Below are 20,396 nucleotides of genomic sequence, written 5' to 3'. Positions count from 1 at the left end.
AGAATGCCAAGAATAGAATGCCTTTTTTTTGTCATATATACATATACATGAGTACAGTACAAGAATTTTTTTCCCACACATCCTAGCTTGTTTGGAAGCTGGAGTCAGAGCACAGAGTTCACTGTACGGCGCCCCTGGAGCCGAGAGGGTTAAGGGCCTTGTTTAAGGGCCTAACAGTGGCTACATGGCAGAGCTGGGAACTCCCAACCTTTTCATTAATAGCCCAAAGCTCTACCCACTAGGCTATCTCTGTCCAGAAATCAGGGGAGAGTCCCCCACTATTAGAAATTATGCTGTCAAGATTCCCACATTTGGGGATTTCGCAGGGGTCAACACATTCGGAGTGCAATGCCTGAGCCTCGCCCTGGGTGAACCACCTTCTTGATCATGGTTTCGCCCCTGTATATACCCCTATAAAATATAAAGGTATAAAGTAGTGGTAAAAAACAGTTCTGTTTTGAAGTGGTAAATCTTCCTTAGGGATATTAATTATTCATATAATTTTTAAGCCATCGAGTTGGCCAAAATAACATCAAGACATATTTTCTGATGGTAAAGAAGACTAAAAAATCTCAAACTGAACACAATACCAGTAGCTGATAGCTGTGCTCAAGGTCAGAACACTGGCAATCTGGCAATGGTGTGGCTGGAACCAGCAACCTTCAGAGCACCAGACCAGTACCTTAAGCACTAAGCTATCTCTGCCCAGACAATAATTAAATAATTACAACCTGAATTACTAAATAACCTGAGTTGCAAGGTGAACCTATTATGTACAATTATATTAAATTGATTGGTTTATTTAATGTAGAGTTATTACAAACTCACCATGCATACGACATGCTTCCTCCTCGGGGTTTCGGTTTTAATGACTATATGAAACTTGTTAGCGCTATTGCTAATGACCGCTAAGACGTTTTACTCAGGTGGATTGCACTAATCACGGCTTGTATAGGTGTGAGCTGGACAACGTACACCATTCCAGTATTATAAGCAGGCAGGTAGTGGATAGAAAATTACAGGAGTGAGTGTGGCAGGGGTCGTTTTTAATTTAATAACCTCTGGCATTTGTGTGTGGAAACTTGGTAGTGCACCATCAAATTTCTCTTATGTGGTTTTTGAACAGGCTTGGTTTTGTTCATTATTTAAAGCCTAATTCCACCTCCTAGAAGCCTGGTTGAGACGGCCATTATCTGCACAGCTATCTGAGCTAATAAGCTCAACTTAGAAGCAGATTTATTACAGCAGATAGAATGGTAAATTACATTCTGCTTCAGGAGAATGATTGTTGCATTCTAGAACACTTGGTTGTTTCTGGTTGCTACTAGATAATTAGGACATGAGCAAAAGCAGGCTATTAGGGTCTGAGAACGTTTGTTCTGTTGTTAAGTTGGTTATTAGTTTATCTCAGGATTTCTTTCTGAATGTCTACACTGTAGAGGTTTGTATAGAAGAGCCTCTAAAAAGATTTATGCATATAAAATATATACACCAATGAGGCATAACATTATGACCACCTTCCTTATATTGTGTTGGTCCTCCTTTTGCTGCCAAAACAGCCCTGATCCATCAAGGCATGGAGTCTGACACCTTTCTTTCAGAACCAGCATTAACCTTTTCAGTAATTTGTGCTACAGTAGCTAATCTGTTGGATCAGGCCACACGCATCAATGAGCCTTGGCTGCCCATGACCCTGTCGCCAGTTACCACTGTTCCTTCCTTGGACCACTTTTGATAGATACTGACCACTGCAGACCGGGAACACCCCATAAGAGCTGCAGTTTTGGAGATGTCTAGCCATCACAGTTTGGCCCTTTTTAAACTCGCTCAGATCCTTAGGCTTGCCCATTTTTCCTGCTTCTAGCACATCAACAGTCTTGTCATGACATACACATTCCTTACAAGTGTATAAAAAATATTTAAAGTTCAAACATTGTGAACGTTGTTGTTCTTTTTCTTACTTCACTCCACTCAGTTGCCTATAAATCCCAAAAGATAAATGGATACTCACCACATTTGGAAATACTTTGATATTTTGAACACATCTGCTAACTATTAAAGCACTATTTACTCAATGTGATTAAAGTCTTTAAGCCAGTGTTCATTTTATTTCATAATATTAACACAGCAGTTTTTTTTATATTATGCTTAATAGTTGTTCTGTTTTGCCATGCTAATGAATTACCAGGGGTGGGCAGCATGGTGGCTCAGTGGGTAGCACTGTTGCCTCACAGCAGGGAGGTCTTGGATTCGATTTCCATGTAGAGTTATCCGGGTCATTTCTGTGTGGAGTTTGTTCTACTTGTGTCTGTGTGGGTTTCCTCCGGGTGCCCCGGTTTCCACAGTTCAAAGACATGCAGGTCCTGTGATGGATTGGCACCCATTGAATTGGACCCACTGTGACCCTGAATAGGTTAAAGAGGTTGTAAAACATACAATATATGAATTACCAAGAATAATGACATTTTTTGGTATTTGTATTGATCAAGATAATGTTGGTTAGTCACACAATGTGTAAGTTCTTAAGTATACAATTGGTAGAGCACATATTTATACTATTTAATACAATATTGTTTTAGTAGATACATCACATCATCTTCCTTCTCAGCACAAACTGTCACGCCCAGATTTCTGTAATCCTGCTGTTTATGGTTTCAAGTTGACACCTCTTCATGATGATCAAATAATTGAGCTAATGATCTACAGCTGAACTTCATGGCAGGATGAATGCTTAATGTATATAAGGATTGTGGTGTGGATCATTAAGGGGAGGATATTTTGTAGGTTAGTTGTAGGTTAGTTTGGTTGTTCCTTTTTGGTTAGGTGCTTTTGGGTTTTCATGTTAAATGGATTATTTGGAATCTTGCTCAGAGAATCATGTATTGTATGCTACTTCATGTAGCTTGCTTAAGGAATCCTGCTTAGATCATCATGTCTTGTTTTAGAATATAGACTAGTTCATGTTTAGCATTACCATTCTGTTAGCTTTCAGGGTAAAGCTTAGCTTGGGGTTGAGTATAGTTTAGGATTATGTTTTTTTATTTGTGTAGATTAGCATTTAGCAATTAGCATTTAGTAATTAGCATTTAGCATAGTTCATGTGTTTGTATGTTTTGTCCTGGTAATTTGTAAATAAACATGTCCAGAATGTCTCTGTGAGTGTGTCTGCCACTGTCCTTGTGCCCCAGATGTGGATGCTTAGGTGGGCTTTAAGTTATTTATACCTAAGTTATTTAAACACATCATTATTACATGAAAATCTTCTTCCCCTTAAAGCTTCTTTAAGCGTCCAAAAAGGTGCTAAATCCGGAGTATAAGCTCTCTGTCTCTCAGACACGAATAACTACTACTCCTCCTACCCTCACCGTTTCCAACCTAAATATAAAAGTGCAGAAGCTTTTTGAAGATCCCTCGTAATAATAGATTGACAGATATACATTCTTACACATCTATACAAATATAACTGATGGCATTAATTAATTTATTAATATATTTTTTTCCAATATAGTGTACACTTTAATACTACATGAGAACCTGCAAATATTCTGTAATTACTGTCTCTGCATCTTTGTCTGGCACCAGAGGAATAGCTTGACACTGTTTCATTATACTTTACATTTCTGTGTTGGTATAATGACCAATGTTGAATTAAATTGAATTAAGATTCAAAAACCTTTATCTTTTTTGTTATTAAATTATGCTTTACCCAGGGTAAACCAGGAGAGAACAAGATCATAAAGTGGGTGCACTTTCAATTTTACATTTAGTTTCAAGAGTTCAATAGTTCATGGCGTACATGGTGTAATAACAGTGATGGAGGAATGTTTTTGTGGAAGGGTTATAATGCCCCTGCTCTGTTGTATTAATTCATGTAACTATTTATCTATGTTCAGTAGTCTTACATAAACATGCATAAATTATTTCATTGTATCAGTAATTAGTGGGGAAATCTCTAAAACTACAGAATATTTCTGAGATGTCTGTACTGTCATATGGTCATGTTGGATTTTTCTGCACTGGGGACACCCACACTATAACTGATCTCCTCATATCAGATCAGCTCAGCTTGAGTCTGTACTGTACAGTGTGCTAATATGCAGTGGCATTTCTGACCTGTGGCTTGAGGCCAGACGGGTCTGGAATAAGATTCTCCGGTCTGCCATAGTTGCTTGGCAGTGTGTAGCGCTCACCCTGTGGCATGGACATGAGATATTGTAGCATGCTGGGTGTGTGGTACGACTTTCTGTCCTGAGAAAAAGGTATGATAGCATTATGCATCTAATTCTGTTATGGAATATGGTGCCGTATGTCATACAGAATGTAACAGAGGTATGAGTTGGCTAATGTGCATCAGGCATTGATATCTTTTTTCCTTTGTTGCTTTTAAGTTTATGGTAGACCAACTCTTAATTTCGGCAACTTGGAGCAGTGGTTCTCAATCAGGTGGATGTGGTTCACTAGGGGGACTCACTGAGCCCAGAAGGGGGTCCCGTTGCATTTTATTAAGGGGAAGGAAAATCAATAGGCTTCGGGCATGGCATTTTATATTTTGGTTGGAAACAGTGAGGGCGGGAGGAGTAGTAATTTGTCATGTCTGAGAGGTGCTTATAGTCTGGATTTAGCGTCATCTGATTTCCACCTTTTTGGACACTCAAATATACGGTGGCCCGCTGAGTCAAAACACGACAACATTAAGGAAAAACGCAAATACAAAAAGCAAAACACAACAACATTAAGGAAAAACACGAATACAAAAAGGACAACACAACAAAATTAAGGAAACACGAATACAAAAGGACAACACAACGAAATTAAGGAAACACGAATACAAAAAGGACAACACAACAAAATTAAGGAAACACGAATACAAAAAGGACAACACAACGAAATTAAGGAAACACAAATACAAAAGGACAACACAACGAAATTAAGGAAACACGAATACAAAAAGGACAACACAACGAAATTAAGGAAACACGAATACAAAAGGACAACACAACGAAATTAAGGAAACACGAATACAAAAAGGACAACACAACGAAATTAAGGAAACACGAATACAAAAGGACAACACAACGAAATTAAGGAAACACGAATACAAAAAGGACAACACAACAAAATTAAGGAAACACGAATACAAAAGGACAACACAACGAAATTAAGGAAACACAAATACAAAAGGACAACACAACGAAATTAAGGAAACACGAATACAAAAGGACAACACAACGAAATTAAGGAAACGAATACAAAATGACAACACAACGAAATTAAGGAAACACAAATTCAAATCCTACAACGGAAATGCTCCCGGTCACTAGAGGGCACCTCTATCATTTTTATCTGTATGAACATTGCAGCAAAGAAAGCAAGAAGCAGAGCAGCGTAGTGCAGAGAATCTGGATTCGGTTTAACTTTAATGTTCAGTGATATAATTCTTAATAAAAATGAGCTTTTGATAAATTTATTTCAAACCATTTTCATACAAACACATTAATGTTTCTCACCTACTACAAACTATTTTATATTAATTTTAAATAAAGATCAATAAATCTGATCATTTTATTTTGGAGATGAATTAATCTATGCAGGTCTCGTAATTTCATTTATTAGTATAAACCTCAATGTTTCCCATTTACTACAAACTTTTTTTAGTTACATTTTTAGTTATATTTTCTTTTAAATTTATAGTTAAGATAAAAAAAATGTATGCTCATTGTACTGTACATCTGTATATGTATACATGACAAATAACGGATATATTACCTTATTACCTAGAGAAGTGCCTGTTCAGCACAGGATTCAGTTTAAAGTGCTTTTATTTGTTTTTAAAGCGCTTAATGGTCAAGCCCCGGCTTATCTCAGTGGTATGATCAGCCACTCAGAATTTGTTGACTGTTCCTAGGGCTCGTTTGAAGCTAAAAGGTGATCGTGCATTTGCAGTTTATGCTCCAAGGCTATGGAACACTCTACCTCCTACTATTCCACAAGCACCTTCGGCCGCTGTTTTTAAATCACTCCTAAAAACATACCTTTATAAGCTGGCATTTGAACAGTGAGGAGCTGTGTTAATTTTAATTGTTTAGTCTATTTATATCTGTTTTATTTTGTCTCTTACTCTGTATTTTTATTTGGTTCTTACTTTTTTAACATAATGTTGTGTTATGTATGCTTATTCGATGTACAGCACTTTGGTCAACGTAAGTTGTTTTAAGAGTGCTTTATAAATAAAATTTACTTACTTACTTACTTACTTACTTATTTCATATAGGATAATTGTAAATTATAGAATTATTTGACATGATTACAATTATTAATGTAAACTATTTTATATATACACATACAGTACATACCCCTCACCTACAAACTTCTTTACATTATTAAATCATTTATTTTAATTTCTAGTTAAGATCAATAATTGTATGATAATTATATTTTACAGGTGTGTCCATTTGTGTCTAAAAATGGTTTGACATTGATCTAATTAAATAATACAAGATTTAGATGTATTTATTTTTTTTTTTTTATAAAAGAAATAAATTTTTGTAATGCTTTGTACAAGGTTTGTAATAGGTGAAAGAAACCGATGTGTATATAAAAATTTGTTTGACATTAATACATCAAATTATATGACACTTTAATGGATTCCTTTTCCTGAAAAAAATGCACAAAATGTTATGAACACGACTCAGTTTTTCCATTAGTTTTTTTTTTAAGTAAATAGATGTAATCTTAAAATTAAAATGAAATAGCTTTTTAAGTATGTTACCTATTTTCATGTGTAAGAATTCATAAAATAAGTCTTATGTGTTTTTTCAAGCACTTATTTAAACCAGAATGCCGAATGTCAAAAGAATGTTGAATATTAAACTAATGGGCATGAATACATACGCTTAAAATGCTTAATGATAACTAACTAATACATTGTAAATATACTGTTAAAAGGTTTATGACATTAAAACATGTTAAACTGTAAAAGCGTGGCACAGTCTGGTTAAAGCTCAAGTTAGTTGATTTTGCAATTATATTAAAACATTTGGCAAGCTAATTGCTGCCTGATGTTTAAAAAACAAAAAGGTGCTATACAATCAAACCACCGACACTAAAAAGCTCAATTTTATTAAGAATTATATCACTGAACATTAAAGTTAAACCGAATCCAGATTCTCTGCACTACGCTGCTCTGCTTCTTGCTTTCTTTGCTGCAATGTTCATACAGATAAAAAATGATAGAGGTGCCCTCTAGTGACCGGGAGCATTTCCGTTGTAGGATTTGAATTTGTGTTTCCTTAATTTCGTTGTGTTGTCATTTTGTATTCGTGTTTCCTTAATTTCGTTGTGTTGTCATTTTGTATTTGTGTTTCCTTAATTTCGTTGTGTTGTAATTTTGTATTTGTGTTTCCTTAATTTCGTTGTGTTGTCATTTTGTATTCGTGTTTCCTTAATTTCGTTGTGTTGTCCTTTTTGTATTCGTGTTTTTCCTTAATGTTGTTGTGTTGTTCTTTTTGTATTCGCGTTTTTCCCTAATGTTGTTGTGTTGTCAGCTTTTGTTTGTTTTGTAAATGTTATCGTGTTTTGACTCAGCGGGCCACCGTACAAATAAGCTTTAAGGGGAAGAAGATTTTCATGTGATGACGATTTGAAAGCAGCGGTGCTTAATCAAAACATTTTTTGCTGATGGCATTAAAAAGGTGGTACAACGCTGGGAAAAATGCATCGGAAGGCGACTATGTAGAAGTGATGTAATTTGATTTTAAAATTCTTAATAAATAGTTTTAAAAAGTGCGGAAACTTTTTGAAGAACCCTTGTATATTTTAAAACTATATCTTTTGTCATCTTTGAAGAATGTGTAAGAATAATATCACAACCTGTGTCAAGGGGTTCTGATAATTTTTTTTTCAAGAAAAAAGAGCAAAAAAGGTTAAGAAACACTGACTTAGAGCACACGTTGATAATTTTATATTTATGTGTGTGTGTGTGTGTTTTTTACAGTAACTACCACACTGTCTCCAGGCTCCAGCCTTTCCAGGCAGTGTAACGAGACAGAGAAAGCCTACTGTGTCAATGGTGGTGACTGTTTTTTCATACACGGTATAAACCAGCTGTCCTGCAGGTGAGTCACACCCACACTACAGTGCAGAGTCCAACCCACTCAGCCTCTGCAGCTTAGCTATGCATGTTTCTATGACGTCTTTATTGATTGTCTGATGGTAACGTAAGCTGTGTGTACACACAATGCCTGTCAAAAAGGGAGACACCTCCATATGTTAAGTTGCCCACATAAAATCACAAACATAAAAGAAATTCATGTCATCTTCTTAATTTAAGCTCGAATCACTAAGAACCTGGGTACTATATTTTTTAATACATAAAAAATAATGTATGTACTGTATGTACACAGCTCTGCCATGCAGCCACTGTTGGGCCCTTGAGCAAGTTAACTAACCCTGTGTGCTCCAGGGGCGCAGTACACTGGCTGACCCTGCGCTCTGACCCGACCTTCCAAAAACAAGCTGGGGTACATGAAGAAAGAATTTTGTTGTACAGTATATGTATAAATGACAAATGAAGGCATCCTATTTTTTACTTTATGTGATCATTTTTAGTCAGTTTGGGTAATATCCCTGCTTGGGGAGGGGAGAAGGAGCACATTATTATTAGCTGATTGCCGGTATAAGCTGGTTTCTTCTGTCAGTTACTAATCTATTGGCAGTTTAAGATGACCAGTGCTGTTTTGTGATTGGTGACTAGCAAAAATCATTAACATCTTTAGAACACAAAACATATTGGATCAAGATCTGGGTGGTTGTATCCCAGTGGTTAAAGTACTGGACTAGTAATCAACAGGTTGCTGGTTCAAGCCCTACCACCACCAGGTTGCCAGTTTTGGGCCCTTGCTTAGACAGTATACTGCCACAAGACTGTAAGTCGCTTTGGATAAAAGCGTCTGCTTTTTTAAATATATATTTTATGCGTTTTCTCCCATTTTCTCCCAATTTAGTGTAGTCAATTTGACTTCCACTGCTGGGGGTCCCCGATTTTTTGCAGTTGGGTGGGTATATTGCTGCTCACGCCTCCTCCAACCCACTCACAGCCCTTAACGGAACCCTTTTTCACCTATGCACTCTCTATCTGCTAATCAGGGTTCTTAGACAGCGTCTGAAGACCCTACCCACAAATTACGGTCATCCGTCCCTGCAGACACTGCCAATTATGCCGACCGGTGGCAATGCCGAGTTTCGAACCGAGGAGTTCAGAATCTCGGCACTGGTGTTCTAGTGGAATATCCCGCTGTGCAAGCTGGGCGCCTCGATGCTGTTTTTAAGTCAAGTTTTCAGTAAATGGGAATACTTCATTGCCTTCATAAACCGGTGCTCACTTACCTCCTAAACCAGCAAAAAACAAGCACTGTCTAGGAGCAATAGATAAGTATTTGGCAGCAGACACTATCTTAAACCAGCAGCAAGCTAACATTGGCATCATGATGGGCAGTGTACGTACTTTAGCAAGAGGTTTATGCTTCATCACATGATGTGTACCAAACTGTTTCACTTATTTACATTCTATGAGTTAAATACTGCAAATAACTCATTCTGTTTCCCATCTTTGATATATTTGAAAGAACTTGATACATCAGTTGCTTTCTTCTGCATATGTGTATCCTTAAAAGAAGCAAATTTTTAGCTATTATTTTTTTAACAGTGATCAAACTTTTTGCCATACTGGTTAGCATGAACATTATATTGGTTTGGGTTTGGTTATGCAGAATCAGAAGTCGCTCCTTTTGTTAATGCTGCACCTGACTAGATAAACACAATGTAGTGGACGCTCTCATTTCAGAGCTCTTATCTAAAATTAAAAGAACACGTAGGACAAAAATGTATGTGAAAAAAATGTAGGTTATTAATTGAATATTTAAATATAGTCTTTTTTAATGTTACAATATCAGTGTAATTTTGTATAGAAAATTTAGCGTAGACTTATGATACTCTATTATCAGTATGCAAAACACATCAGAAGACTCACTCATCCAGTACTAATTCAGTCATCCGAAGGTCTCATCATAGAGGAAGCACATAGAGTCAGATGCCAAACACTTAATAGAGGTGTAATAGAAGTGACAGGGGTTTTAAAAAATCTACTATTAGCTGTTGTATTAAACACACCCCATACTTTCAAAACATGGTTGGGACAAAATCTAACACAGGTCTAGGTCCAGTACTAGGACTAGTTGCCTATGCCTGGATCTACACTTATAAAGGATGTGCTATGATCAGCCATAACATTATGACCACCTCCTTGTTTCTACACTTACTGACATTTTATCAGCTCCACTTACTATATAGAAGCACTTTGTAGTTCTACAATTACTGAAAATACTTTTTTAGCCTGCTTTCACCCTGTTCTTCAATGGTCATGACCCCCACAGGACCACCACAGAGCAGGTATTATTTAGGTGGTGGATCATTCTCAGCCCTGCACTGACAATGACGGTGGTGTGTTAGTGTGTGTTGTGCTGGTATGAGTGGATCAGACACAGCAGCGCTGCTGGAGTTTTTAAATACCGTGTCCACTCACCATCCACTCTATTAGACACTCCTACCTAGTTGGTCCACCTTGTAGATGTAAAGTCAGAGGCGATCGCTCATCTATTGCTGCTGTTTGAGTTGGTCATCTTCTAGACCATCATCAGTGGTAATAGGACGCTGCCCACGGGGCGCTGTTGGCTGGATAAATTTTTGGTTGGTGGACTATTCGCAGTCCAGCAGTGATAGTGAGGTGTTTATTGCTGTGTCTGATCCACTCATACCAGCACAACACACACTAACACACCACCCCCATGTCATTGTCACTGCAGGGCTGAGAATGATCCACCACCCAAATAATACCTGCTTTGTGGTGTTCCTGTGGGGATCCTGACCATTGAAGAACAGGGTAAAAGCAGGCTAAAATGTATGTAGAGAAACAGATGGACTACAGTCAGTAATTGTAGAACTACAAAGTGCTTCTATATGGTAAGTGGAGTTGATAAAATGGACAGTGAGTGTAGAAACAGGGAGGTGTATGTTATAACAGTTTTAGCATTTCAATGACTTCTTTGGCCAGGTATTTGAATACACCTTTAAACCCTGTTTGGGTGTCTTTCGATACATGATTGGCTATGTCTGAGGGGGGTGTGACCAAACAGCATAGCCATTGGGAGGTGCACTTGACAGTGCACTCTCAGTGCTGGTCCCAAGCCCACATAAAATAAGGGTTGCATCAGGCATAAAAACTGCACCAAAGGGTATGCAAACCAGAATGATCCCACTGTGGTGACCCCTAAAATGGGAGCAGCCAAAAGCAAAAATAAGGATAATAATCTAAAAGCCAATAAAAAGCTGTTGGAACATAGGTGTCACAGTCCACAGTCAAGTAAGCCATGGGCTTAGAGCAAAACGATAATAGTAATAGTAACAAACTTTAGTTAAGCTTTAAGTTGCCAGTTTTGGACCACGTTCAAGCAGCTTCTTGGGTTTTTTCCCCTTTAGTCGTTTTTAATTCCCTTTATTGAATCGATTCTTCTGTTGCTTGCACCACCCCTGCTAGCTCAGTGTGCAGTCGCCAGCTGCATGTTATTACAGAGAGTGTTATCAAGAAAGAAGAGCCACACCATGCTCCTTGTGAATCCCCCACCACTCACGCTAGAGCCTCGACCAGACACGGAGGTCGCATGTACTTTTAATGAATGCTGTCAAATTGAAAAAACATCACAGTCTCTGTATATGAAAAAATGTCATAAATGCTGATTTAGAAGACCATGTAATAAAATTCAATGAAGAGCTTTATAAACCTCCACATGAATAATCTAAGTTGGACGTGAATGTGTTTTTAAATCCCATAACATACATTTTTTGAGTATGACTCAATCGTACTATAGTCTAACAAGTAATGTTTAGTTTTTTAATATTAGTAAAATATTCTTACATAATAAAAAGGTTACACAGAAGAACTGAAGCCAAGGTTTTTCCCCAAAAAACTAGAACAACCTACTAGTGGATTTCCTTATAAAACTACACAACAGTGACCTAAGAGAATTGATTCAGTCATAAAGGCAAACGCTGTTCATGCCAAATATTGATTCATTTTTCTTTACTGTTGTTTATTCACTTTTAATACTTTTCATTTTTTTTTTTACATTCACTTAACCAAATATTTATGTCTAAGTGTTTTGCACTGTGCTTTTTCTTGCCTCAAGAAAATCAAGTGACTATTTTTACGATGTTTTATTTAGTTTACGAGCATCTTATTCATCTGTGAATGCTCTGGGAGCTTATGAAATATACCATTAAATTTCATGGGACTTAAAATAGATACCTTTTTAGTTTTGAAGAGCCTTTGTTTCATGGCATTCAGCTACTGCTAGAATCAGTGACAATATCTGCGCTCTAAGAGAGAAGCTTAAGACACTTTAGACACTTAGCGGCGTTTTGAATGGAGCCTGGTGCTGAATTTCGGGCCTCCAGAGGGAGATAGAATAGAAGACGTGTTGAAATCAGCTAACTCATCTGAGAAGAGAAAGCAGAGAGAAAACAGACGAATGGTCTGCAGAGTTCTCTGCTACACCCCCCTTCCCTCCCATTCCTATCAGTCACCCCTGCCGAGAAGCGGCTGAAGGTGATACAGCGCTCTGCCTTTAGTGGCCATGTCGGAGCGGACCACTCAGATTTACGACGCATCCTCTCTTATTGTGGTTTGTGATTAAGTGCATGGTCTCTGTGGGAAAGCCCCGCATTAACTCTACTGTAGAATCAATATTCCTTATTCACTGAATAGGCAGTTAGGCTGGTCCAAGCTCTTTGGCTTAATGAATGTATTTAGGAGAAGCAATATTCTGATTTGATATATATACGCTCTATGAGCTTGAGGAACAGTTTGCAAAGCTTCCAGGTACGCATTCTAAAAATGGGCTCCATTTAGCAAAACACAATAGTAATTCTGCAAGGGTCACCCTAGATTTTACGGTAAAAAACTGTGTACCGGTACACAGAGCACTCGCGCTTTTGTGTGTGTTTGTGCGTCAGCAAGCCGTGAGCCAAATTAAATGCAGCAGTCCCACTGACCTCTGCAGTATATTCGAAAGGGATGAAAGAAGAGGGGGATTCTGTGCTTTTAGGAACTCTCGGTACATAAATTATAAAAGCATCTAAATATGTTTTTGGCACCATTGTACAGCTGTTATGGAATTTATTTTCTGCTAAAAACATAGTCTGACATCTTTATTATATTAAAATTTTATCGGATTTTGGCTGAAATGCATGCTGCATAAGTCAGTTTATAAGCAGGTTTATAAGAGTGTGGTTTATTAGTGAAGCATGTTTTAACAGGACTTATTAAAGACCGTGACCCTCTACCTGCTTCCTTTAATCTGACTAGTCAAAAATGTTAGTCGATACTTGTTTACAGAATATTAGTACAGTGGTACCTTGTAACTCAATGTCCCCTAAACTCAAAATCTTTGAAACTCAACGTCCTTCGTCGAGAAATTTGTACCCTTAAACTCAACGTTTCCTTTAAACTCAACGTGTTCAGTTTCTTTAAAATAAAAAAAACTATTTATTTAATTTCAAATTAACAATAACCAGCCACTTTGTTCAGCGCTTGGCTTGAGCGGTGCGGTAAAATGTCATCAAAGTGCGCATATGAGACAAATCTGCATTTGTGTGGAATAAACGTCAGATTCTAATAAACGTCTGGATTTTTCTCCTGTTTCACTTTTAAACTTGTGTTACAGCTCGGGGTGCTGAGAAATTGTAAGAATCAGCTTTTTTTCAAATGATTCTAAAGCGCTTATCGTTAAAAGCAGAGCAAAAGCTATTGTGCTGCTTCTCATGTGAATGCGCCTTTACTGAACAGAATATGGTGTTCCAAGATCAAGCATCTCCACGATTAAGAAGAATAAGAAAAGAAGTAAAGTGTAGGTTTTATTGTATTTAACTGTTTTCCAATTGTATTTCAGTGTTTTTATATTAAATGTGTGTTATTTTCAGTGTATACGAGTCAAAAACAACCCCATTATTTTACATAAGCCTATATATAGTTCCACAGGACCATGGAACGCATTAACAGGCTTCTCATACATCCTTATGGGAAAAACACCTTAAAACTCAACGCCTTTTAAACTCAACGCCACTCCCAGAACCAATTGACATTGAGTTTCAAGGTACCACTTTACTGCTAAAATGTATTGAACTAAATTCTTTACAATTAATTGTGCTGTGTTTTTCATTTTTTATAACCTGTACCTTGGTCTAAAGTAACAATATGTATTAGTTATCAGAGTGTAAATAATTATTTAAAGGAACAACAAACGTAATTTGCTCAATTTTCTCAATGCTCAAATTTGCTCAGTTTGCTCAATGCTCAAATTTCTATTTTGTTAAGTGTTGCTGTAGACAAGGCTAATGTTGCTAACACATAATGGTCTGTTTTTACCCAAATATTTTTAGAAACACATAATCCACACTCTCATGAAAATTAGTTTAGTACTTAAAGTGCCCCAAAATTATAAGAAAAAACGTTTTTTTAAAATGTTAAAAAGTGGTTTTAATGTTATGGCTAATCAACACATATTTGTCAGATCATTTAGCACAGTGACAAAGCTGTTAGCACAGTAGCAAAGTAACACTGAAAACACTATAATACTGTGTGCATCTAGCAAAAAATAAATGTATGTTATATTTTAAAACATTTGCGTACTGTTAATAATTACTAACAAATGTACTTTTAATATCTGATGCAAAAAAATTCAGTTTCTAGCTAGGGCTAAAATTTTGATAGTGGCTTGCTATAGCTACGTTTATATTTGACTATGCTGTTTACATAAAATCGAAGTTTTGATATCTACTAAAACATTTGACTTTCAGTTGCATATCAGTAGCTAACTAACATTTCTAAAGGCTGTGTTTGATTGAACTGATTACTACATAGTGAGTTAAAGTAGTAAAGACTTTACTGGGGAACGACAATAAAATGTGAAGAATAGCCAAACTGGTTTGAGCTGACAGGAAGTCAGTAACTTAAATAACCACTTGTTACAACAACACAACTTGTTGAACCTGAAGGCTATAGGACTACAACAGCAAAAAAAATCAAACCCACATCAGTTTAAATTTGTCAGCCTAGAAAAGGAATTTGAGGCTACAGTGGGCACAGGCTCACTGAAACTGGACAGTTGAAGATTGTAAAACAATGTAGATGTTGTGTCAGAATTCGATTTGTTTGACAGCATAACACCTGATTTGTTCTTTTGCTGTTGTAGTTTATCTGCCTCATGGTTGGATTTGTTGTGTTTTAGAACATTGTCTAGCGCTCAGGTGGCGCAGCTGTAAAACAGGCTAGCACACCATAGCTGACATTTCGAACTCATCGGTTCGAAACTCAGCTTTGCCATCCGGCTGGGCTGGGCGCCTACATGAACAACGATTGGCTGTTGTTCATACAGGGCTGGAGCGGGATAGGGACTCCTCATAACTGATGCAATTACGACCTCTGCTGGCTGATTGATGGCACCTGCATAGAGTTGAGGGATTATAAGGATCAGATTGTGGCTCTCCATACACAAAGCTGATCCGCATATGAACTTGCCTCATCCGGGTGAAAAGATGCAGTCGGCTACTGCACAAGTGTCGGAGCAGGCATGTGTCAGTCTCGCTCTCAATCAGGGCGGGGATCAGCATCAGTAGAGATGAAGCACAATGCACAATCAATAAAGTCTTATCTTATCAAATGGGTAATTGGATATGCTAAAAGTCAGAAGAAAAGGGGAGAAAATACATAATAAAACATCTGAAGAAAATAATGAAACATTGTAAATGTGGTTATTTGACTTATATAAGTGACCTTTGTGTCAGCTCAAACCAGATTCCATTCTTCTCTTACTGCCCACAGAACTGCTGCTGACTGGATGTTTTTTGGCTTTTTGAATCGTTCTGTGTTTGAATAAAGAATAAGTGTTTTTTTCTGTAAAGTCCCATATGGTCTGCTTAAAGAAAAAGTTAAACTACATTTTGGATGGTCAAGTGAAACCAGTTTGAGCCTCTACTCTGACACATGTCTAACCCTTCTAAAAGTGTATTAAGAGATATGTACTAATATGAGTCTTCCCGCTCCCGGTCTCCCTCCACAGGTCCTGTTTTAAACCCCAGTGATCACATCATAAGTCAGAACTACTTTGCCTGCGGGGTTGTGCTCTTTTGTTCTAATTCGGTGTTTCTCTGCTCCCTTTCTTACTCTCTCTATCTTTCTATTCCCTTTCTCCTGTCCTCTACCCCTGCCCCATATGTTTCCGACACTTGCCCTGCTTCCTCTCTACCCCCCTCCCCACCCACCTCTTGTTCCCTCCTTCTCCTTTTGTGGGTTTGTTTTCCCTCCATCAGGTGTACAAATGACTATACTGGTGATCGCTGTCAAACCTCCGTTATGGCCAGTTTCTACAGTATGTCCATTTCTTCTTCCTGTCTGTCTGTCTATCTGTATGTTGGTCTGTCTGTCTATCTGTCAGTTGGTCTGTCTGTCTTTTTGCTTGTGCGTTAATCTGATTGTCTGCATGTTGCTGATGTGGTCAATGCATGCTGTATGTGTGACTTCACTCCTTATTGTATCTTCATTCTGTTGTTTTGTTGATTTGACTCATCAGGTACATCTAAAACTAAACCCACAGACGAGCGCTGAAGCCTCTATATGCACTCGTATTGTGATTATTAATGTGCAACAGAGTCGGAACAGGACCCATCTGATTCATATGCAGTGTATTAAAATGATCAACTTGGTTTGATGTATTAATTTCTTCAAATCAGTCATTTAAATATTAACAATTGAGTTATTCACTGAGATTTTTGGAAAGGAGAATAATAGGTAACACTTTATTCAAGGGTGCAGTTCATTGAGCTACATGATGCCTACATAAGGTCTTCCTAAAAATACAAACAGATCTATAAGGTTTAATCATTAATTATTATAAGGTTTGTTTTCTCATTTTTTATGCCAAGCTGACAAAAAAGTGGATCAAGGAACAAAAAATGTTGACATTATGACATTTCCAGGCTATGACAGTTGGCTTCATAGTGCACCTATGAGACTATATCAAAACCTGGGGGTTTAGATTTCAGTATAAGTTTAAAGGTAACACCAATAACACCAGTAAATTAGCTTTATATCAATTTTTATATGCAGCTGTCTTCTGAGCAGTACATTTTAATTATGATTATAAAAATGATCTATGTGTACTTGACCCCTCCAAGGTTGCCAGATGTTTTTTTGGGTGGAGCTTTTGGTGACATGGCTTTCTTAAAAAGCTTTTCATCTGCATCTTACACTAGTTGCAAAATACAAACCAACATAGTGTTTGAGTTGTGCAAATAAGCTCAGATCAGTATCAAGACTAAAATTCTGTTTTATAGAGTATACACTGATCAGCCATAACATTAAAACCACCTCCTTTTTTCTACACTTACTGTCCATTTTATCAGCTCCACTTACCATATAGAAGCACTTTGTAGTTCTACAATTACTGACTGTTGTCCATCTGTTTCTCGCCATGCTTTATAAGCCCCCTTTCATGCTGTTCTTCAATGGTCAGGACTCTCCACTCCACTATCCACTACAGAGTAGGTATTATTTGGGTGGTGGATCATTCTCAGCACTGCAGTGACACTGACATGGTGGTGGTGTGTTAGTGTATGTTGTGCTGGTATGAGTGGATAAGACACAGTAATGCTGATGGAGTTTTTAAACACCTCACTGTCCCTGCTGGACTGAGAATAGTTCACCAACCAAAAATATCCAGCCAACAGCGCCCCGTGGGCAGCGTCCTGTGACCACTGATGAAGCTCTCAAAGATGACCAACTCAAACAGCAGCAATAGATGAGCGATCATTTCTGACTGTATATGTACAAGGAGGACCAAATAGGTAAGAGTGTCTAATAGAGTGGACAGAGAGTGGACATGGTATTTAAAAACTCCATCAGCACTGCTGTATCTGATCCACTCATACCAGCACAACTCACACTAACACACCACCACCATGTCATTGTCACTGCAGTGCTGAGAATCATCCACCACCTAAATAATACCTGCTCTATTATGGCTGATTGGTGTAGCTATTAATTAGATGTAATGCTGTAGAAATAGCAAATTGTTTAATTTGTGGTTAAGTAAAGTCTGGGATGAAGGAACTTCTTTGTTTGCTATTGCTATTTCTGGTTGTCACAAAGTCTATTTTTGGAATGCTAAATGAGGTTTCTAATGGGCTCTCAAACTGTATTTGAAATGGAGCTCTTTGGTTTTAGGTTGTATCATTTCTAAACTGTTGTTTAGGTGAACCTCTGTCCTGCTGGTAGTGATAAACATTGAGCTCCTCCGATGTTTACCACAGTTTGGTAGGCTTTAAAATTTAAATGTATTTTTGAATGCATCATGTAAAGCAGACTTGAGTCTCTTATTTGAGATGCACTACTACTGTCCTTACTCTTCTAATAAATACTTCAACCATTTGACTCGGGGTACGCTCAGAAGGTCTTTTAGAAAAATGTTGAATGATGATAATTGTTTTGATTTGTAAAATCAGTAAACAACCATTCTAACTTTCCAACATATGATGGAACAGGTTCATTTCATTGTTACCTTTAAGCATCAAGTTCAAGAGACACCTTAGGTTTCTGTTTAACTTGGCACATCATTATCATGTCATTATGGTGTAATTCTTCCAGGCTAGTTTATGTAAATTAGCATTAAGGGTCTGCAGCGTTAGGACAACAAAAGTTTGCTAATCTATATACAGTGTATCACAAAAGTGAGTACACCCCTCACATTTCTGCAGATATTTAAGTATATCTTTTCATGGGACAACACTGACAAAATGACACTTTGACACAATGAAAAGTAGTCTGTGTGCAGCTTAAATAACATTGTAAATTTATTCTTCCCTCAAAATAACTCAATATACAGCCATTAATGTCTAAACCACCGGCAACAAAAGTGAGTACACCCCTTAGTGAAAGTTCCTGAAGTGTCAATATTTTGTGTGGCCACCATTATTTCCCAGAACTGCCTTAACTCTCCTGGGCATGGAGTTTACCAGAGCTTCACAGGTTGCCACTGGAATGCTTTTCCACTCCTCCATGACGACATCACGGAGCTGGCGGATATTCGAGACTTTGCGCTCCTCCACCTTCCGCTTGAGGATGCCCCAAAGATGTTCTATTGGGTTTAGGTCTGGAGACATGCTTGGCCAGTCCATCACCTTTACCCTCAGCCTCTTCAATAAAGCAGTGGTCGTCTTAGAGGTGTGTTTGGGGTCATTATCATGCTGGAACACTGCCCTGCGACCCAGTTTCCGGAGGGAGGGGATCATGCTCTGCTTCAGTATTTCACAGTACATATTGGAGTTCATGTGTCCCTCAATGAAATGTAACTCCCCAACACCTGCTGCACTCATGCAGCCCCAGACCATGGCATTCCCACCACCATGCTTGACTGTAGGCATGACACACTTATCTTTGTACTCCTCACCTGATTGCCGCCACACATGCTTGAGACCATCTGAACCAAACAAATTAATCTTGGTCTCATCAGACCATAGGACATGGTTCCAGTAATCCATGTCCTTTGTTGACATGTCTTCAGCAAACTGTTTGCGGGCTTTCTTGTGTAGAGACTTCAGAAGAGGCTTCCTTCTGGGGTGACAGCCATGCAGACCAATTTGATGTAGTGTGCGGCGTATGGTCTGAGCACTGACAGGCTGACCCCCCGCCTTTTCAATCTCTGCAGCAATGCTGACAGCACTCCTGCGCCTATCTTTCAAAGACAGCAGTTGGATGTGACGCTGAGCACGTGCACTCAGCTTCTTTGGACGACCAACGCGAGGTCTGTTCTGAGTGGACCCTGCTCTTTTAAAACGCTGGATGATCTTGGCCACTGTGCTGCAGCTCAGTTTCAGGGTGTTGGCAATCTTCTTGTAGACTTGGCCATCTTCATGTAGCGCAACAATTCGTCTTTTAAGATCCTCAGAGAGTTCTTTGCCATGAGGTGCCATGTTGGAACTTTCAGTGACCAGTATGAGAGAGTGTGAGAGCTGTACTCCTAAATTGAACACACCTGCTCCCTATGAACACCTGAGACCTAGTAACACTAACAAATCACATGAAATTTTGGAGGGAAAATGACAAGCAGTGCTCAATTTGGACATTTAGGGGTGTAGTCTCTTAGGGGTGTACTCACTTTTGTTGCCGGTGGTTTAGACATTAATGGCTGTATATTGAGTTATTTTGAGGGAAGAATAAATTTACACTGTTATATAAGCTGCACACAGACTACTTTTCATTGTGTCAAAGTGTTATTTTGTCAGTGTTGTCC

General features: G+C 38.1%; 1 protein-coding gene and 1 pseudogene across 1 annotated transcript in view; one reads left to right on the top strand and one right to left on the bottom strand.

Moving 5' to 3' along the window:
• The window catches only part of nrg2b (neuregulin 2b), a 103,463-nt gene that overhangs the window by 71,428 nt on the left and 11,639 nt on the right, over positions 1–20,396 (top strand). Inside the window, exons 4-5 of the mRNA XM_062999947.1 lie at positions 7,994–8,114; positions 16,420–16,478. Coding sequence (XP_062856017.1) covers positions 7,994–8,114; positions 16,420–16,478 — 180 coding nt within the window. The remainder of the gene's footprint in view (positions 1–7,993; positions 8,115–16,419; positions 16,479–20,396) is intronic.
• On the bottom strand, positions 262–407 carry LOC134319694 (U1 spliceosomal RNA; annotated as a pseudogene).

Source organism: Trichomycterus rosablanca, chromosome 8 (assembly GCF_030014385.1).
Source record: "Trichomycterus rosablanca isolate fTriRos1 chromosome 8, fTriRos1.hap1, whole genome shotgun sequence".
Taxonomy (NCBI): domain Eukaryota; kingdom Metazoa; phylum Chordata; class Actinopteri; order Siluriformes; family Trichomycteridae; genus Trichomycterus; species Trichomycterus rosablanca.
The sequence above is the reverse complement of the archived record's forward strand: the minus strand, read 5'-3'. Positions and strand labels throughout refer to the sequence as shown.